The following is a 21406-nucleotide window of genomic DNA, read 5'->3' as shown; positions in this document are numbered from 1 at the left end:
CTATTAATTCTATACTAAAAATATACTAATGGAATAAAAATATATCTTCTTCATAGAATACGACCCTCCAAATTACATCTACCAGTCAGCGGAGATGAGCGGCCATGTTCTGGATTATTCTGCTCTGCCCGGCTCCAGTCATGTGAATGGCAGTGTGCACACGGGGTGCGGACACACGGCTCCCATGATGCCCCAGACCTGCCATCATCTCCATCACAAACTGCCCAACGGACTGGCTCTGCTGAACGGATCAGGAGGCCTGTACCCTGCTGGACACCCTCACGCACACGACACCTCGCTACACCAAAATAACATGGAGTATGAGCACCCATCCCCTCATCACCTACACAACGTGAGTACACGTGGATGGATTTCATTTCTGTTTGATGAACTTTTAACTTTTTCCTGTGCCTTATGATGCTTAGTGTGAATTGTGGGACTTACTCTGACTGTAAACCATCAGATAAATGTTTTAAAAGACTATGGGAGGAGTTCAGATGGAAAAACATCTAAAAGTGCCGTCTGAAATTTTCTTCTAAAAGGATTTTTTTCTCAACCTCCTATACACTTACCTGACAAAAGTCTTGTCGTTGATTCCAGTTTTAAGAGCCATAATAACTTGACTTCTAGTTGATTATTTGGAAAAATGGCAGAATGTCGATTTTTCTGATGAATCATCCGTTACTGTAGAAGACCTATTGGATCCTGCATAAATCCAAGATTCTCATAGAAATCAGTCAAGTTTGGTGAAGGAAAAATCATGGTTTGGGGTTACATTCAGTATGGGGGTGTACGAGAGATCCGCAGAGTGGATGGCAACATCAACAGCCTGAGGTATCAAGACATTTGTGCTGCCCATTACAAACCACAGGAGAGGGCAAATTCTTCAGCAGGATAGCGCTTCTTCTCATACTTCATCCTCCACATCAGTTCCTGAAAGCAAAGAAGGTGAAGGTGCTCCAGGATTGGCCAGCCCAGTCACCAGATATGAAGATTATTGAGGCATTGAAGATGAATCCATAGAAGTCCTGCAAGAATGCTTTCTTTGCCATTTCAGATGACTTCATTAATAATTTATTAGATGCAGTCCTCCAAGCTCATGGGAGTCATGCAAAATATTAATTCTTTCTCCACGGCAGCATGATTTATATTCTATACTGGACATTATTTCTGTTTAGTGAAAAGACTTTTGTCTACACAAAGTCAGACCTTACTGTCCTAATTAAATCCTTAAAAATCAAGGCATGATCATATTTTATTTTGGTAAAATAAGCGTAATTTAGAGGCCTTTGCCTTTCATTTAAGCCACTTGTGATACCAAATGATCACAAAAGTCAAGTTATTATATGCTGTTCCTAAAACTTGGATTGGCGTCAAAACTTGTCAGATTGTATAGTTTGTGTGTTTTTTGACTTTAAAAGGAAAGAAAAGAACATATTCTTTGCCATAAGTTTTAAAATACTGAACATACACAGAGGAGGCTAAGAAAAATGCTAATTTTAGAGGTTTTTGCATCTTTTTTTGTTGTTGCTCAATTCTCATTTTTTAGATGTTTTTGAACTTTCATGTACAATGACGTGGTATTTAGTTGGGTGACTAAATTATGATATATTTTTAAGTGAACTATTCCTTTAAGCATCAAAAAAAGACACACGTGCCCACACATTTATTTATTTTTGTCCTATTACTGAGTCTAGTTATTTATCAATGTATCAATGGTGGATTTACACAAGAAGAGCAGATGGGAATTGCACTCGCGAAAGACATTTGAGATCTGAAAAATCGTACACAGCGGCCTCAGGTGGATTTACGAGAGAACAGCAGGTGCGAATGGCACTCGCGAGAGAAATTTGAGATCTGAAAAATTGTACACAGCGGCCTCTGGTGGATTTACGCGAGAAGGGCAGGTGCGAATGGTACTCGCGAGAAGAATTTGAGATCTGAAAAAGCAGACACAGCGACCTCTGGTGGATTTACGTGAGAAGAGCAGGTGCGAATGTCACTCGCGAAAGAAATCTGATATCTGAAAAAGCGTACAAAGCGACCTCTGGTGGATTTACACAAGAAGAGCAGGTGCAAATGGTACTCGCGAGAAAAATTTGAGATCTGAAAAATCGCACACAGCAGTCTTTGGTGAATTTACATGAGAAGAGGAGGTGCGAATGGCACTCGCGAGAGAAATTTGAAATCTGAAAAAGCGTACACAGCGGCCTCTGTTGAATTTATGCAAGAACAGCAGGTGCGAATGGCACTTGCCAAAGCCATTTGAGATCTGAAAAAGCTTACACAGCGACCTCTGGTGGATTTATGTGAGAAGAGCAGGTGCGAATGGCACTCGTTAGAGAAATTTGAGATCTGAAAAAAACAAAAACTGCCAAAAACGTACCTCCTGGGATGTATTTTGCGCTCTCCAGAATTGTATATACTGGGTTATGTATCCATAATAAGCCTGGGTTGGATTTTTAACAAAATTCTCCATAGAAATAACCCAAATTCCCCACACCCACCACAGTGTATTACAATGTAGCGACTGTTCTATAGCAGAAGCCAAATCCAGCTTGTGCTAAATGTGTGTTTATTTATTTGTTTATATCAGGGTGGAGGAATATACACGGCTCTGCCCCAGAACGACTCGTCCGACTGCATGAGCTGTCAGAACTTCTGCAACAACAACAGGTGAGAGAATGAGAAATGGGATACTGCAAAAGCCAAGCCCAGTAGCTTGTTAATGATTGCTGTTTACATGCCTGCAGAATTATGTTTTGCTCAGCGCGCCTCCAAGTCAGCAAACCAATCATCTGTTCCATCTGCTTCTCATTTCACCCCTGACCTGAGCTTATTCTAAACACACACACACACACACACAAATACACGACGGGCTTGTTTGTGTACACTAGTGTATCCGGCAGTCACAGATTACACTGAACGCAACCTCGCTACAGTCTTAATGAGCGCAGTGTTTATTTAGCCACAGCCAGCAGGAGAGCTGAGGGAAATGCTTCTGAATGCAGCTCATATTAGTCTAAGGCTGCGTTTATAATAGCGCATTACAACTTTTGGTAAATGCCTTGCATTTCGAGCCTTGAAAATAGAGCGCTTTTATATAAAACTATAGATGGATGGATTTATGATTTATAATTACAGTTGAAGTCAGAATTTTTAGCCCTCCTCTGTATATTTTTGTCACCTGATTTCTGTTTAACAGAAATATTTTTTCAACACATTTTTAAACATGATAGTTTTAATAACTCATTTCTAATAACTGATTTCTTTTATCTTTGCCATGATGACAGCACGTAATATTTGACTATATATTTTTCAAGATGCTAGTATTCAGCTTAAATGACATTTAAAGGCTTAACTAGGTTAATTAGGCAAGTTAGGGTTATCGGGCCAATCATTGTATAACGATGGTTAGTTATGAAGACAATCAAAAAATATTGCTTAATCCATTGACTGCCGCTCTACCAAATGGTTGACAAGTAATGACTGTTAAAATCATTTAAAGAATGACTGTATTAAATAATGGTTTACACACAGCATTGTTGGTTTACAAAACAAATCAAATTTATTTATTTATTTATTTGTTTATTTGGCAGGGACAGTGTACATTAATAAGCATTTCTGCCAATGCACCAGAATTAGCCCGAAGGCTATTTTTCATCTGTTGTCCTTGAACAACCTAGAAAAAACAATCCAAAAATTATACAATCAATCAAACATAGTAAAATAGACATGGTCATATAGATGTTAAAAGAGAATATTTACAAGTTAAGCTAAAAAAATTTGTAATAGAGATAAAAATAGTTGAAACACTTTAACACAACAGATCATTAAGATGGTGGGCACAAATGGAAACAATCAACAATCCTGTTGCACTACTACACTTGATTTTCGTTTTATTGTAAAAAAAACCAACAACAACAAAACATGTTAAATGAGAATCTGAAATATTTTATGGTATACTTCACAAAAATAAAGGTGATTTAATGTTTAAAAATGTTTCATTTTTAATATTTTTTACAAATAAATTGGTCTTACACCTCATATTTTTAGATTTTCATAGTATATGTATTAATTCCAGTATTTTACCATAAACCAGCAACCATTTGTTAGAGGATGATATTTTAGAAATTATGGGATGTGTTAACTAGCGACATTAGGAGTGAAATCCAAATGCAATCCAAATTTTTGTTTCTTAGTGGTGTAGTTAAAGGGTCAAGAGGACTAATAATATTGAATTAAAACCTAAAATGTTTTGCAAAAAAAATAAAAAACGGTGGTTCTCCTAGCCAAATCAAAGCAGATAAGACTCTCTCTTAAAGAAAAAAATATAATAGGAAATACTGTGTAAAATTCCTTGCTTTGTTAATTATAATTTGGGAAATATTTTAAAAAGAAACAAATTAATTTTGTCTTTAACTGTATGTGCTTGAGCAAAAAGCTTTTTTTTTTTAAATTATGTAACTTACTGATTACAGTTCTTCCAAGTTTGGAATAATTGCCATTAGAGATTTTTTATGAAATGACAAAAAGATGTCATTCAGGCATACTTATTTTAATTTTTAGACATTAGCCCCTTTCAAACAATGATGCTGTAAATATCTGGATAATTTCCGAGACGACTTTACCGGTAAATTCAAAAAAGCGCTGTTCACACAGGCGAGGACGTTACGTAATTTTTCCAGAAAAGACCGTTCACGCATCCATTCCAAAATACCAGTAAATTCTGACATCATTAACCAGAAATGAGCTTTAAACGGCTGCGCTTGTATTTGTAAACATTTGACAACATTACAAACTCTGTGGATGGATCAGTATTGTGAACAACTTCGAAGAAAACATAGAGATACACTTTCGCATGTCGAGATGTACATATTATGTGTGTGTGCTGGCGCTCACGGGCTGTTTCACGGGCACACGCAAAGCTTGAAGGTAAACAAACAACGGCTTATCATAAGCCTTGTATCGATAATTATTTACACTGCATTAAGATGAACATATAAACGTTATCTGACTAACTTCTAGCAGCTAAATGTGTCTGGAAAAATATTCAAAGGCTTTTATTCTCATAAACCGCACAGACGTGAATGCGTCTGAGTGTTGTGATTGGCTTAAGCAGACGTCTCACGTCAGCACGTTCTAGACGTGCATGCGCTCTTTCCGGCAATCTTCCTTCTGCATTCACACAGCGCAGCATCCCAGCAAATTACCGATAATGTTACAACTTCTGTTTCCGGAAAATAGCCCGAATGAATTTACTGGTATTTTCAAAAAGAATCAGTTCACACATACACACCTTTCCGGAAAATTGCCGGTAATTTTCCGGAAAGGTCTGTATGTGTGAAAGGAGCTAATGTCAATCTAATGTTTGAACTTCAGAAGTGTTACTTGTTACTTGAAAAATGTTGGTGGAATAACCCTAAATTTCAATCGCAAAACATCAAAACATGATCATCATTTTCTTAAAAAAATATCGCTCTACATGACAATGTTTACTTACATATTCATATAGTTTTATAGTAATTTAGTTTTTAGATCTTTGTAGAGCTAAAAAAAATGAATATTTTACTCAAAAAACACACCAATAAATCCAACATTGGCTCATTCTGAAAATGTAGCCCTATATACATTTCTGGAGATCGAGAATTATGTAACCAGAAGTACATATGGCTGCGTTTGGTCTATAAAAACGAACGATATAGGGCGGTATGACACCGTTCCTTTTCTCGCTTAGCAGCTGACCGCTTACCTCCCTATTACCAGTTACCAGTTTGTCCAGTAGCTCACTATGTACATCGGCAGACTTTAGACACAGAGAGGAGCTGACAACGATGGCGGGGTTCGAGTCTGACGAAAAATGATTCCAGAAAGGGAGAAAGACAAAAACAGAAGCCAAAAAATAAAATAAACAAGCAAATAACAGAGTGAGAATGTGGTAAAATCTGAAAATGTGGCAAAAATCAGGTGAGGGCTTTTGTTTTACTGGATTGGTTTTCTAAATTGTCGGTTGAGTTTAGGGAAGTGGGTGGGCAGGTCCATCGATGCATTTTAAAACACTATTGGTTGAGTCTAGAGAAGGAGGAGGGTGGGTCAGTCAGTCAGTCAGTCAGTCAGTCGACAGTGGTCTCTGGTGGATTTATGCAAGAACAGCAGGCGCAAATGGCATTCGCAAGAGAAATTTGAGATCTGAAAAAGCGTACATAGCAGCCACTGGTGGATTCTCGAAAACAAAAACTGCAAAAAAACGTTCCTCCCGTATTTCGCTCTCCAGAAATGTATATAGGGGTACGTTTTCAGAATGAGCCGGGTTAAATCAATCAAATCCAATACCAATAAATAAACCAATAAAGTAAACCCAGAGAAATTTCAAGTGGTCTCGTAAAATTTCTAAATATTTTCAGAATGGCCTTGTGCATCTGTGTACACTTAATCTCCCTGATTACTTCTTGAGTGAGCATACAGTGATCTGTGTGTGTTTGTCTCTCAGGTATTGTTTGTTTATGTGTGTGTGTGCGTGTTTGTGTGTTATCGGCCTGTGCAAACACACAGAGACACAGGCTGTTGAGTCTGCTCATTCAGCGTAGAGGCTCGCGGAAATAAATCTGTGATCTGAGATGCGATCAGAGCTGGCACATAGCAGAGATGCTTGTTACAGCTGGCACACAGGCTTAAGATGGAGTAGAAAAGTGTAATCAAACAAACATTCACCAAAAAAAAAAAAAAAAAAAACACACACACACAGCATCATAGTTCAAATCTGCTAGACTTTAAGAAACAGGAGACATTCAAAACAATGTTCATGCTGCTGTTTTTAGTATATTATTATATTTTATTTGAAATTCTAAAGAAACGTTATCAAACATTTATCGAATGAACTAAATATTGACATGTATGTCAAATGCATACCTGAGAAATCCTGAGGAATGAGCTTGCGTTATTTAAGCTAATTGCTAACGTACCATTTGTCTTTTTACAATGTGTTCGCACAGTTCGCAGCATCATAACATCGAATGTAATCAAATGTATCTTTCCATGTTAAATTGAGTTTTTGTCGTAACCATGTGCTTTGTCGACTCACAAAATTAGTTTTTTTAAGAAATGGGTCATTTCTGTGACTTCACAGCAGAACAACAGCAAATACTACTATGACAATGCATATACAGTTGAAGTCAGAATTATTAGCCCCCCTGAATTATTAGCCTTCCTGTATATTTTTCCCCAATTTCTATTTAACGGAGAGAAGATTTTTTTCAACACATTTCTAAACATAATATAATAACTCATCTCTAAATAATAACTGATTTACTTTACTTTATTGACAGTAAATAATATTTTACTAGAAGTTTTTCAAGACACTTCTATGTGACATTTAAAGGCTTAACTACGTTAATTATATTAACTAGGCAGGTTAGGGTAAATAGGCAAGTTATTGTATAACGATGGTTTGTTCTGTAGACTATTGAAAAATAAATTAGCTTAGAGGCTAATAATTTCGTTCTTAAAATTGTTTTAAAAAATTTAAAAACTGCTTTTATTCTAGCCGAAATAACACAAATAAGACTTTCTCCAGAAGAAAAAATATTATCAGACATACTGTGAACATTTTCTTGCTCTGTTAAACATTGTTTGGGAAATAATTTAAAAAAAAGTATGTACTAACATGAACAAACAGTGAACAATACATTATTATATCTTTGTTAACATTAATTAATGAAAATACAGTTGTTAGTTGATGTTAACTCATAGTGCGTTAACTAATGTTAACAATCAATTTAGAATTGTAATAATGCATTTGTAAATGTTGAACTATGAATATTAATAAATGCTGTAGAAGTATTGTTCGTTTACATTATCATCTACATTAACTAACGAAACCTTATTGTAAAGATTGACCACTACATGGTTATCCCTGTTTTTAATACCTCAAAAAAGGTCAGCTTTAAGTTTTTGATTGAAGAAAGACTACGTTTAATCCTCGACACGTGCGGCGGCCATCATTTATGCTTTCCCTTTGTACTTCATCGACAGGTGTTACACAAAAACCAATGGCACTTTCTCCGGCGGCACTCTTCCACTAATGCACCGCGTGGCAGCTCGCCAACCCGATGGCCTGGAAATGATGCCCCTCAACCCCATCCTGTCCCGCTGCCATGGATGTGACAGTCCACAGCTCAACGGCTGCCAGGACAGAGACTCAGTCCAACAGGCGGAGGAGGGCAACGTGCCGCCCCTGTCTCACAATTCCCCCTGCTTGCCTGTGGAAACAAAGTCCAGCCTGGAGCAGCAGAGAGGTAAGAAAGTTACAAACAGCAAATTTGTACAAATCATAAAAAAAATTGGTAACACTTAATTCAGATCACGATTCATGTTATTAAGTGCTGGCTTATTATTAATAAGATATTAACTGTTCATTAGTAGTTATGAAGTATGATCTCATTATGTGTCACTAATCCTAACCTAAACCCAACTTCTACCTTATTAACTATTAATAAACAGCTAGTAGTTTATTAAGCTAGTAGTGTTAGTGAATGGTTTGTTCATACTAGAGATGTTCCGATCAGGTTTTTTTCCCCTTGAGTCAAGAGTCATTTGATTTAGAGTATGTATCGATACTAAAACCCGATCCGATACTTCAAAAATACATTCAAATATAAAGAGCGAAGAAACAGATCCAGGATGCTCCTTATCTTTTATGTAATTCACCTTATTTTAACATTCAACAACTCTGTTAACAGGGCACTTCTGTGAGGTAGCTTGATCAATCAAGTAATAAATAACATCAATTCTTCACTATTGAACTTTAGTGCAACAGTAAAATATGTAATATAAAAACAAATAGCTCCTCAATTTAAAACACCCGGCAAGCAATCCTAAGTTTACAAATCTCACAGTATTCTATGGCAATGTTGTCGTCATTGGGGATTGGGTATCGTTAGGTTTTTAACAGTATTACTACATTTATCGATACCACTTATCGGTTCGGTACTTTAATGGTTCTCTAAACGGTACTTTTTTATTTTATTATCTTGTTTTTAATGTAAAATAAAACGAAACCAATATTGTAAAACATTTAAATATTTTTTTTCCTTAAAAATGTACAATGGTTTGAAGGCAAATGACTTTATTATGTTTTTAACCATTATTCTGGAGAAAATCAACATGTTTGCCTTTTCTGGCAGAAGTCTTGATCTTTCTTGGTTTATTGTGCTCCCTGCAGTTGAAAATATCCTTTTTGAGTTCCAAAATGCATTTAAATGAGAACATTGTGTGAATCGGACGTTATACTTGACACGTTCGCCGGACACTCGAGCATTTCTCATGTGAGATGTGCAGAAGAATATTAAATATCGCAAATTAAAGGTTGGTCAGTTAAATCATGCTACTGTAAGTAATGTCTATTCAGCATTAATTCTCCAGTACCGATAGCAGAAACATTAACGTCAGAGCTTATCGATACTTCAGTGTTTTATAATGTAGCACCAATACCAATAAAGTACTGAGTTTCGGTACCCATCCCTAATCGTCATCAACTTCATAATACCTCCATTGGAGTTCGGTATGTTTAGCTAGTGTTAACGCTGTCTTCTAAACTCATGTGCGCACCCATGAACCGTACACAAGTAAGGCTGAAAGAGGGTCCGATTCACTTCTAGTATGAATGCAATCGTACTAAATTATGGAAGTGAACCGTCAACAGTACAAAAAAACTATCGCTCATTCCTGTGTGTTTGAGAAGTTTTTAGCTCAAAATACCATCATTACTATATACCACGTGTATGGCTCTTTAAATGCAAATTAGCTTTTTATTTTACCCCTTGCCTTACTGGAAGAGGGTGGTGCCTTTTATAAACCGAACTCTGGCTTGTGTTTTAAAGTCTTGTCAGTAGTGATGAGAGACACAAAGCTTTTCAAAGCTCAAAAACAATTGAACCAATTAGAGACACCTGCTGGTCAAAACCATGTAAATGCAATACAAACTCAGGCAAAACATGGACTAAAATTGTCTGTGTATCACATACTGTACCTTGCTAACAAGCGGGACTGAGCCAGGGCAAACACAGCAATAATGTCGGCTTGTCTCCTCCAAAAAGAGTCGCTTTCTGTATGTCCAAAACCAAAAGATTCATTAAAAGCAGAACGACTGCAGCTTGATGATTCAAGCGTACTGGGGTTCAGAAGGAAAAAAGACAGTGTGAACACAAACCAGCCGAGAAGGTGGCAATCAATCTTGGCTATGGTCTAGGCCAGGGGTTCTCAACTGGTTTGGCCATGGGACCCACATTTTTACATGGCCATCAAGCCGTGACCCAAATTTTTTAGGAACTATTAAACAATTTTAGGAATTATGCTTAATTTTTATTTATTTGTTAACATAAACAAGTAGTGACAGATAAATCATGAATAAAACAAAATGGATCAAATTATAGAAATATTACAAAGTAAAAACGACAAATACTGTTAATAATAAACTGTTAATAAAACGTGTGTTCTGGTTTCTAAATGTTGTTTTAATTTAGAAGGTTTAATGCTCTCATGAGAGCACCTCACTACATATGACACTGAGGCTTTAAGTCTTTTTTGTTGTCAATATATATCCATATTTTACATATTCAGGGTTGTACTTACGCTTGACATATTTGTTGCAATAATTAAATGAAATTTCTCATGTCAAACAGTAGGGTTGTCGCGCATGCATTTCAAAATAAAAGTCCGATATAAGCAAAAATAAGTAAAAATTTAACTTTTGTTGTTGTTTTTTTAACACACACTCCACGACCCACTAAAAATGTTAAGAAACACTGGTCTAGGCTATTGAACCAAGTGTAAAAGCATCCTAAAAAACCATAGCGTTATCTGAACCCTCAGACTTGTGATCCATTACACCACCAGACATTATCGTCAGCAGGTGAAAACCCTAATGGCGGACGACTGCTTCTTACTCAGGGCTGTTTACGGGCTAATGAGGGATTTTTGCATAAATGGTCACTTTTAAATTGGATTTAATATCATTCATTCATTTTCCTTTGGCTTAGTCCCTTTATTCATCAGGGGTTGCCACAGCGGAATGAACCGCCTACTTATTCCAGCTGCAACCCAATACTGGGAAACACCCATACACACACTTTCACACACATACACTACAGCCAATTTAGTTTATTCAATTAACCTATAGCACATGTGATTGGAATGTGAGGGAAACCGGAGCACCCAGAGAAAACCCACACCAACACAGGGAGAACATGCAAACTGACCCAGCCAGGACTCAAACCAACAATCTTCTTGCAGTAAGGCGACAGTGCCAACCACTGAGCCACTCTTGACTCAATATAAAGAGGTGAAAGTCTTGCCTTAGTGAAACCTGCAGTATAAAGAGCTCTCTGATTCACTCCGCATGAGGAAAGTCTGTGTTTCTTCTGGCTCTTCAGGAAATTACTGCATTGGCAAACTGTAAATTACCCATCATGCAATATTATTTGACCTGACTAGACTCCTGCGTACTGGTGTATAATTTAGTATTTTCTCTCTCGCTGCGTGTGTAACAGGAGTTCAGCAGGTACAGCATGAAGACTCGGAGGGTCCTGTGGTGTGTTGGGAGCGGCTGGGACTGGATCTAGACTGTAAGGAGAAAACAGCCTGGATCTCTACTGGAAGCCTGACTGGAGATCTCATCCAGCCCACCGTGCAGGAGATCTGAACACATTGTTAAACAACGCGCATAAACGCTGGAAAAAAAAAAGAGAAACAAGAGAGGCAGTCGATTAAATAAAGGATGCTCCCAGTGTTGGAATGGTCAGAGACATTGTTGTGACTTGAAGTGGACACTAACGGACTGCTGGAGATGAAACGAATGAAGATATTGGTGGAATCAAAGACTGAAACGATCCCGATCATGGGAGGACGTTAAAAAAAAAAGTCAACACAAAAAAACTCTTTAGATGACTTATTTATTTTTTGTAGTAGTAAAATATTATTTCATATGAATGTATCTGTTGTAAGAAAAAAAGTTTCTTTTATATTATTTATGCCTTTTTTTTTTTGGATGAGAAACCTTTATTTTCTTTGTTGTTTATTTTGTTGACTATATTTTTGTCTGTTTCTTCCACACAGTGTGGAGTTTAGCCATTGTACGTGTAAAGTTTTGTAATAATATAAAGAGAAGATTAAGTATTATTATGTCTGTCCATCAATATTGAGCTCTTTACCTCACTAAATGGCTGTTAAACTATCAATCATGGATGAATATTCTCATATGCTCAGTTTGCACTGTCAGGTCTTGATGCCCGATTCCGATTTGTTTCCAATAACTGATTATTTTGCCTGTCCGTTTACACGTTCTTTTAATTGTGACCAATATCCGATTCTTGTGTTTACACTTAGTATGCAATTTACAACGTCGAACATGAGTAAAAGCTGGTTCTAGCATCTGTGCCACACAATATGGAAGAAACTGCCTTGCTTTTAGCTCTGCGAAATATGTGAAATTGACCCAACTTTAAAATGATTTTGATACTTCAGTCTTTTATAATGTAGCACCGATACTGATAAAGTACAGAGTTTCAGTACACATCCCTAATCGTCATCAACTTCATAATACCTTCATTTTAGTTCGGTACATTTAGCTAGCGTGAACGCCGTCGTCTGAACTCAGGTGTGCAATCGCACAATCGTTAAGTATTATTATGCCTATCAATAAATATTGAGCTCTTTACCTCACTATATGGCTGTTAAATTATCAATCATGGATGAATATTCTCATAGGCCCCATTTACACTGTCAGGTCTTGATGCCCGATTACACTTGGTATACAATTTACAACGTCGCTCATACGTAAAGGTTGATTCTAGCATCCACACCACACTAGCCACGATGGAAGAAATTGTCTTGCTTTTAGCTCTGCGAAATATGTGGTTCACCCAACTTTGAAATGATTTTGATACTTCAGTCGATACCGATGAAGTACCGAATTTCGGTACCCATCCCTAGTCATATCAACTTCATAATACCTCCATTTTAGTTCGGTACGTTTAGCTGGTGTGAACGCCATCGTCTAAACTCAGGTGTGCAATCGCGCAATCATTAAGTATTATTATGTCTGTCCATAAATATTAAGCTCTTTACCTCACTAAATGGCTGTTAAACTATCAATCATGGATGAATATTCTCATAGGCTCCGTTTGCACTGTCAGGTCTTGATGCCCAATTTCGATTGGTTTCCTTAAGTGTGATTATTTTGCCTGTCCGTTTACACGTTCTTTTAATTGTGACCCATATCTGATTCTTGTGTTTACACTTGGTATACAATTTACAACGTCGAACATGAGTAAAGGCTGGATCTAGCATCTGCGCCACACAATATGGAAGTCTTGCTTTTAGCTCTGCGAAATATGTGAAGTTGACCCAACTTTAAAATGATTTTGATACTTCAGTCTTTTATAATGTAGCACCGATACTGATAAAGTACAGAGTTTCAGTACACATCCCTAATCGTCATCAACTTCATAATACCTTCATTTTAGTTCGGTACATTTAGCTAGCGTGAACGCTGTCTTCTGAACTCAGGTGTGCAATCGCAGGTCGCAGGTCTTGATCGATGAGGTCCTCCTCATCCACCAGTGTGCACCATCCATCTGGATGACCCGACAGCAGCCATATTGCGCCAGACTGCACACCACACACACCAGCTGATTGGTGGAGAGGATACATGATGATGAAGCCAATTAGGATAAGGGGAGGGTTAGGAGGCCATGATGGACAGAGGCCAATGGGTAAATTTGACCAGGATGCAAGGCCTAAAGCCCTACTCTTTTTTTTAAAGGACATCCTGGGATCTTTAACGACCACAGAGAGTCAGGATTAAACATCTCATCTGAAAGACAGCACTCACTGAGCAGTATAGAGTCCCCATCAATATACTGGGGCATTATGGCCCGGACAGACCACAGGTTAAGCGCCCTCTGCTGGCCTCACTAACACCACCTCCAGCAGCAAACTAGCTTTCCCATGTGGTCTCCCACCCAGGTACTGACCAGGTGCAGCCCTGCTTAGCTTCAGTGGGCAACCATGTGAGAGTTGCAGTGGGCTAGCAGCCGGCTTACAAGCAGGCTAACAAGCTCAGACGAGAGGCAACATGTGGAACACACTAAACCAAACTAGCCGGACAAACAAAGCCCAACGGCCGACCTTCCTAATAGGACGCTTCCAACCTTAGAAGCCGGCAAACTTGCATCCTTGAGAAACATTTGTTTTTTATGGCTTTAATCAAGCACAGAGTTAGATTTACTCCCACTCAATAATGCAATCCATGGTGTGCCTGAAGAGAGATCAGGATTACTGTATGTCCTCAAGTATTCAGTAAATGCAACAGATCTTTGAAGTCATCCCTGGGGATCTCTCAGCCATGTCTCCTCACTTCGTCTCTTTGTCAACCATAAACAAACATTAGAGTGCCTGAATGACCTTTGACCATCACAGACAGTGTTGAAGAGCGCTGGTCATGTTGAGGTGTTTTTGTTTGGCTGGAGCTCATCATAGTGGTCTCCATGTTTCCGCTTCAGATGTGGTTTGGACTCGACGTGACTGTCTACATAAGCAGATTGCCAAAAGGCTGGATGATGCATGGTCATGTTTTGTGGTCTTTTAACAGCTGATTTCAGACAGACGCTGCAGAATGGTTTAGATGTGTTGTTTTTGTAGATACAAACAAATATCATCCCCCGTCCATTTAAAGCATTTCATTAAATCTTTTCATCAATTTTCCTTCGGCTTGGTCCCTTATTTATCAGGTGTCGCCAAAGCGGAATGAACCGCCAACTATTCAAGCATATGTTTTACACAGCGGATGCTGTTCCATTACTGGGAAACAACCATACACTCTCAAATTCACACGTGCACTCACACACTACGTTCATTCAATTCACCTATACCGGAGAACCCAGAGGAAACCTACGTGGACAGTGAGCTTTCCCTTAATTGTTTTGATAAATTTTAATATTTGGTGTGCAAATTTCGTTTAGCAATAACAGAGTGTGGGAACTAGGATTTAGGGTGTAGGGTGTTGGTCAGGGGTGTCCAAACTCTGTCCTGGAGGGCCGGTGTCTTGAAGAGTTTTGCCTCAACCCTAATCAAGCACACCTGAACCAGCAAATCAAGCACACCTGAACCAGCAAATCAAGCAACTTCCTGGCAGGTGTGTTGAAGCAAGATGGAGCTAAACTCTGCCACATGGTTACTACCTCAGAAAGTGGTCAACAATTGACATTTTTGGACTTATTTTACGCTTTGATTGACAAAAACGCACCTTAAAGTAATCTGAAAAAGGTTATAGTGATTTCTTCCTGTAAAGTCACATAAAAACAAAATATTTGACATTTGATTGTTACTTTATCACACACTTTACACAGGGCATCAGCGTCAGCGCTTCCTGTTCACTTTAAACCGGTGACGCCAAGAATCGCCAGACTGAATTGTGATTGCGTTGGCGTTGCTTCAGATGGAGTTGCTCGCTGTAGAATTTGAGAATGTGTTAACTTTTTAAGCAACAATGGAAGTGTCCGCCAATCAGATCGATTTATGCAAAAAGTAGTTGATTGCAGACTAATTTCATTGGCTGATGCTGCTATGATGATCACGTCAGCCCTAACTTCAGACACACCCTCCGTCAAGGAGTGTGAATCTGGAGTAAGGTTTCTTGCTAACAGATGAATGCAAAGCATATTAAATAGGGCCGTGTCTTGACTAAGCACTTCTGTTTACATGTCTGTATGTAGTATATTGTATGTAGTATTGCCGGCAGTCAACTCTCTGCAACTCTCACATGGTCACCTCACTAAAGCTGTCAGTTCCTGGATGGGAGACCACATGGGAAAGCTAGGTTGCTGTCGGAAGTGGTGTTAGTGAAAGCAGCAGGGGATGCTCAACCTGCGGCCCTAACGCCCCAGTATATTGATGGGGACTCTATACTGCTCAGTGAGCGCTGTCTTTTGGATGAGATGTTACAAATCCCAGGAGTAGGGGTTTAATCCTGGCCAAATTTGCCCACTGGTCTCTGTCCATCTCCTTTTCACCACCTTTCGCACTGGTGTGTGGTGTGGTGCAATATGGCTGCCATCACATCATCCGGATGGATGCTGCACACTGGTGGTGAATGAGGAGATTCACCTTGAATATGTGTAAAGCCCTTTGAGTGTCCAGAAAAATGCTACATACATGTAAGGAATTATTATTATTATTATAAGAGGCCCTTTACACTGTTTTCAGCCAAAACAAGTCAACTTTTTATGTGTTTACATGACAATTACATTTTATTGACTGAAAACACATAACCTATATCTGAAATTGGGCTTCAAATCATGGGCACAGCAGCCGTGTAAACACCTAAAAACAAGAGTCTTTGCAAATGATGACATTATACACGGTAGGTGTAGATTAAACGCAATCACTAACAAACACAGCAATTGCAAGGTATGTAGCATTTGTTGTTGTTAAAGTGTTTGCTAATGTTCTATAAGCGAGTTTGGGGCTAAATCGTAGTCATCAAAATGTAGCAAAGCATCCAGATTTTTATCATATGAGCACTTAACACTGATTAAAGTTTGATTTCGCTCACAGTTGACCGACCTTTATGTAAAAAGCTATTAAAAGAGATGAAAAAGAGGGTGATGGTATGTGACCTAATTGTCATAAGTTATGCCTTTGCTATGATATGACATTATTATTTGCCCACGCATGACTTGAGTGATGTAGTTTGGGTGTTGTAGATGGTGTCTAAAGAGGCGTCAGCTTTTAATCTGACCAGTCTTAAGTAAATCCCATCACCATCCACCCATTACTGAGCCAACACTGCCACCAGACACCCAGGCCTGCTGGTTATTCCCCACAAAAACCCTTTGAAATCATGAAGCTTCCATCTGTCATTCTAGGTTGGAAAGGAAAAAAATGATGATGAGGGAAGACAGGAGGTTTTACTGTCGCCAAATTGTGGCAAACCGTTTAGCGCACAGTCTGGTCCACTTCAAGGTGGTTTCTTGAATCCTGGCTGAGCTTACGGTGTCTGGACTTTAAAAATTTCCCTTCTGTTCCACTAGGCTTCAGCTGAATAACCAAAGCCAGGATCTAAACAACAGGCATAGATAGGCCCAGAAACCATATCAGATCGCTCAGTGATTCTGGAACTTTTCCTTTAGGTCTTTACTGTAACATTGTAAAGATGTGTTTTAGAGGGGTGCCCTGTATAGCTTGAGCCACTAAGGTATTCCTGTACTACAAACAGGAAATACAAGAACTGATTAAAAAAAGTGTGTAAACGTGATCAAGACAATTGTATATTTTTGGCAAGGAACTAAAAACATTTGTTTTGATACTTAAGTTCTATCCCTTATCAAAAGTGGCTCTCAATGACCAGTTATTGGAACTCACGACGAAACTTAACTAGTATATGTTTTGTCAGTTAAGTTGCCAGTTCATACAAGTTCAGTCGTATGAAAATGTATGATTTTAAAAAAGAGGCGTGACATCCAACCGTCATTGGAGGAAGAGTGAATCATACTAAATTGTATGAATGGAATCGTACGAATTCATACAATTTAGCTACTAAATCAAAAAGTTAAGAACTTTACAATATTAAAGCAAAAACAATATTCAAGCAAACAGGAAACTACAAAATTATCCCCTACAGTCATTGTCCTATTTAGCCTGATCTCATGAGGAAACACTATTATACATTTTGTCAGTTTAGTGGCTAATTCGTACAAATTCATACAAGTTCAGTCGTACGAAAATGTACAATTTTAAAAAGGAGACGTGGCACCCAACCTCGCCCCTAAATCCAACCATCATTGGGGAAACAGCAAATCGCACTAAATTGTATAAATGAGATCTTATGAATTTACACGATTTAGCCACTAAATCAAAAAGTTAAGATTTTTACAATATTAAAGCAAATAGGAAACTACAAAATGTCTCCCTACAGTCATTGTCCTGTTTAGGCTGATCTCATGAGGAAACTTAATTATTATACTTTTTGTCAGTTTAGTGGCTAATTCATACAAATTCATACGAGTTCAGTCGTACGAAAATGTACAATTTTAAAAAGGAGGCGTGGCACCCAACCTCGCCCCTAAATCCAACTGTCATTGGGGGAACAGCAAATCGCACTAAATTGTACAATTGAGATCTTATGAATTTACATGATTTAGCCACTAAATCAAAAAGTTAAGATTTTTACAATATTAAAGCAAATAGGAAACTACAAAATTGTCCTCTACAGTCATTGTCCTGTTCAGCCTGATCTCATGAGGAAACATTACTATTATACGTTTTGTCAGTTTAGTGGCTAATTCGTACAAATTCATACAAGTTCAGTCGTACGAAAATGTACAATTTTAAAAAGGAGGCGTGGCACCCAACCTCGCCCCTAAATCCAACTGTCATTGGGGGAACAGCAAATCGCACTAAATTGTACAATTGAGATCTTATGAATTTACACGATTTAGCCACTAAATCAAAAAGTTACGATTTTTACAATATTAAAGCAAATAGAAAACTACAAAATGTCTCCCTACAGTCATTGTCCTGTTCAGGCTGATCTCATGAGGAAACTTAATTATTATACTTTTTGTCAGTTTAGTGGCTAATTCATACAAATTCATACGAGTTCAGTCGTACGAAAATGTACAATTTTAAAAAGGAGGCGTGGCACCCAACCTCGCCCCTAAATCCAACTGTCATTGGGGAAACAGCAAATCGCACTAAATTGTACAATTGAGATCTTATGAATTTACACGATTTAGCCACTAAATAAAAAAAAAAGTTACGATTTTTACAATATTAAAGCAAATAGGAAACTACAAAATGTCTCCCTACAGTTATTGTCCTGTTCAGGCTGATCTCATGAGGAAACTTAATTATTATACTTTTTGTCAGTTTAGTGGCTAATTCATACAAATTCATACAAGTTCAGTCGTACAATAATGTACAATTTTAAAAAGGAGGCGTGGCACCCAACCTCGCCCCTAAATCCAACCGCCATTGGGGGAACAGCAAATCGCACTAAATTGTACGAATGAGATCGTATGAATTTACAGGATTTTGCCACTAAATCAAAAAGTTACGATTTTTACAATATTAAAGCAAATAAGAAACTAGAAAATTGTCCCCTACAGTGAATATCCTGTTCAGCCTGAGTTCAGTCAAACAAAAATGTACAATTTTAAAAAGAAGACGTGGCACCCAACCTCGCCCCTGAATCCAACCGTCATTGGGGGAACAGCAAATCACACTAAATGTAAAATCCCTGCAGAGCTAACATTGGCCATCCCTGCACTACATAGAGTCTAGAAACAATTGATGGGAAAAGGACATTAAGAAAGAATAGGTTGTCTGTGACATAAAGAAAGAAAAGAAGAGATGCTGACAGGTCTCAGGTCATTTGATGAGATGAAGATAGGGTTGAGAACCTCCTGATAAAGACCTGCCTCTGTCTGAAGTCGATTTCTACTTACCCTGTCCTGTTGTCTTCTGCAAAGGACTCGGACCCCTTAATAAGGGCACTATGGGAACAAATGTGTCCATTGTCCGCCCTCAAAATTCCTCCCCCAGTCTTTGAGTGGACCTGTTAGCGCCCTCTTCAACCCCCTCCTCCGCCCACCATTCTTCGGCTGTCTCTTTGGCACACCCTGAATGAATGTAACACTCATGAATTAGGCTGCGTTTTCTTTCTCTTTCCGTGTCTCTTTTTTCTGAGAGTGGCCTGATTTGACTCGGCTTCCAGGCCGTTTATCCAAGAGAGGTTACAAAACCACACAAAGACTCCGGGACTCTGGCCCTGCCCCAGACCTCTATTATTTTAGGCAAATTTCAGCCTCATAATCAGTGTTGTACAAATAAATCTCCATTTTCTTGACCATGATCTTTTGGGCCAACAGGGAAATGTAAGTAGACTTCCCAAATCAGCTGATGATTGGGTTGTTTTTATATATGGGGTTTAAATTATGAACGGCTATCACAATATTCCGGTGACGTGGAAGGGATGAAGCCCTCGTAAAGTTAATTTACAAGCTTTCTGTCTTTCCTAAGGTCAGACTTCTGTGTTCCACATGTATATGCTCCTGTACATAATTAGACCAATGATGACAAGTCACTTATACATGCTGACAGAACTAGCTGTTACCTCAGTCAGCCTTCTCAAGATTTTCCAATCACAACTTGTTGCTGTTTCCAAGTGAAATCCATTATTCATTTACTTATTTTTAACATTAACCTTAGTAGCTTTAAGATTTATCAACCTATCATTTGCCTCTGATTGGGGGTTTAGGTTAGGGTTGTGGTTTGCCTATAGGATGGAAGTGTTTATTTTCCCAGGTCCATCTGCTGCAGTACCTGGTTAGTAGTAGAATCAATATGATGTAGTCATCAATATTAGTAACTAATCTGAAAAAATAAATAAGAACCCTTCCCCCAGTGAAATGTGTTGTTTATAATTTGTAGACATATCATTTTGGACGTGCTACAATTGCGGTGGATTCCCATTGCTTTAGCTATGGCCAAATCTGAATTCCCCACCATAAAAATAACTGAGTTATGTGACCAATATTTATATCGGTACTTCTGGTTTCCTGACTGATCTATTGCAGCATAGAAGCCCAGACATGGTGGTTTTATGGATCCATTACTCAAGGCCAAGAGCTGTTTATTTCCCACACTAAGGGATAGTTATTTTCTTGGTGGTGAACTACAAACAAAATATTTAGCTACACAGATATTCAGGGACAGATAAGACTGTCATTCATCAGATCGGAGAGATGTAAACATGGATGAGGTCTGTGTAAGTTATTGAGTTGAATGTGAGTAGGTTTCCATCATCCTAAGTTAATGCACATTTTGAAGTACTGTATGAGAAACGAGGGACATAAACACCACCTTTTGAGTAACAGTCAATTTGTAACAAAAAAAGTTTTTCCGTTCAATTAAAGTGATTTTGGACCACTTCCAATCTTCTATTGTTCAATTTTGGTGAGCCGTGCGAACTGTAGCCATTATGAGCCTTAACTGTTTCCTGTTCTTAGCTTACAGGAGAGGCACCCGGTGTGGTCTTCTTCTGCTGTAGCCCATCTGCCTCAAGGTTCGACGTGTTGTAGTTTCAAAGATGCTTTTGAAAACCTCAGTTGTAATAAGTGCTTATTTGAGTTACGGTTGCCTTTCTATCAGCTCAAACCTGTCCTCGAAGTCTGGCCATTCTCCTCTGACCTGTGGCATCAACAAGGTATTTGTGCCCATAGAACTAAGTTAATGCACATTTTGAAGTACTGTATGAGAAACGAGGACGTACATGTCAAATTTAAAATAACAGTCAGTTTGTAACAAAACAAAACAAAAAAAGTTTTTACGCTAAATTGAAGTGGTTTTG

General features: G+C 38.3%; 1 protein-coding gene across 1 annotated transcript in view; it reads left to right on the top strand.

The window, feature by feature from the left end:
* Positions 1-12174, top strand: part of cdon (cell adhesion associated, oncogene regulated) — a 77986-nt gene extending 65812 nt beyond the window's left edge. The window contains 4 exon segments of the mRNA NM_001081628.1: positions 57-352; positions 2597-2676; positions 8032-8294; positions 11547-12174. Of these exon segments, the coding sequence (NP_001075097.1) occupies positions 57-352; positions 2597-2676; positions 8032-8294; positions 11547-11698 (791 nt within the window). The 3' untranslated portion in view covers positions 11699-12174.
* The last annotated feature ends 9232 nt before the right edge of the window (positions 12175-21406 follow it).

This window comes from Danio rerio, chromosome 18 (genome assembly GCF_052040795.2).
Source record: "Danio rerio strain M-AB ecotype USA chromosome 18, GRCz13ab, whole genome shotgun sequence".
Classification (NCBI taxonomy): domain Eukaryota; kingdom Metazoa; phylum Chordata; class Actinopteri; order Cypriniformes; family Danionidae; genus Danio; species Danio rerio.
Note: the sequence above shows the minus strand (reverse complement) of the source record. Positions and strands in the feature narration are given on the sequence as shown.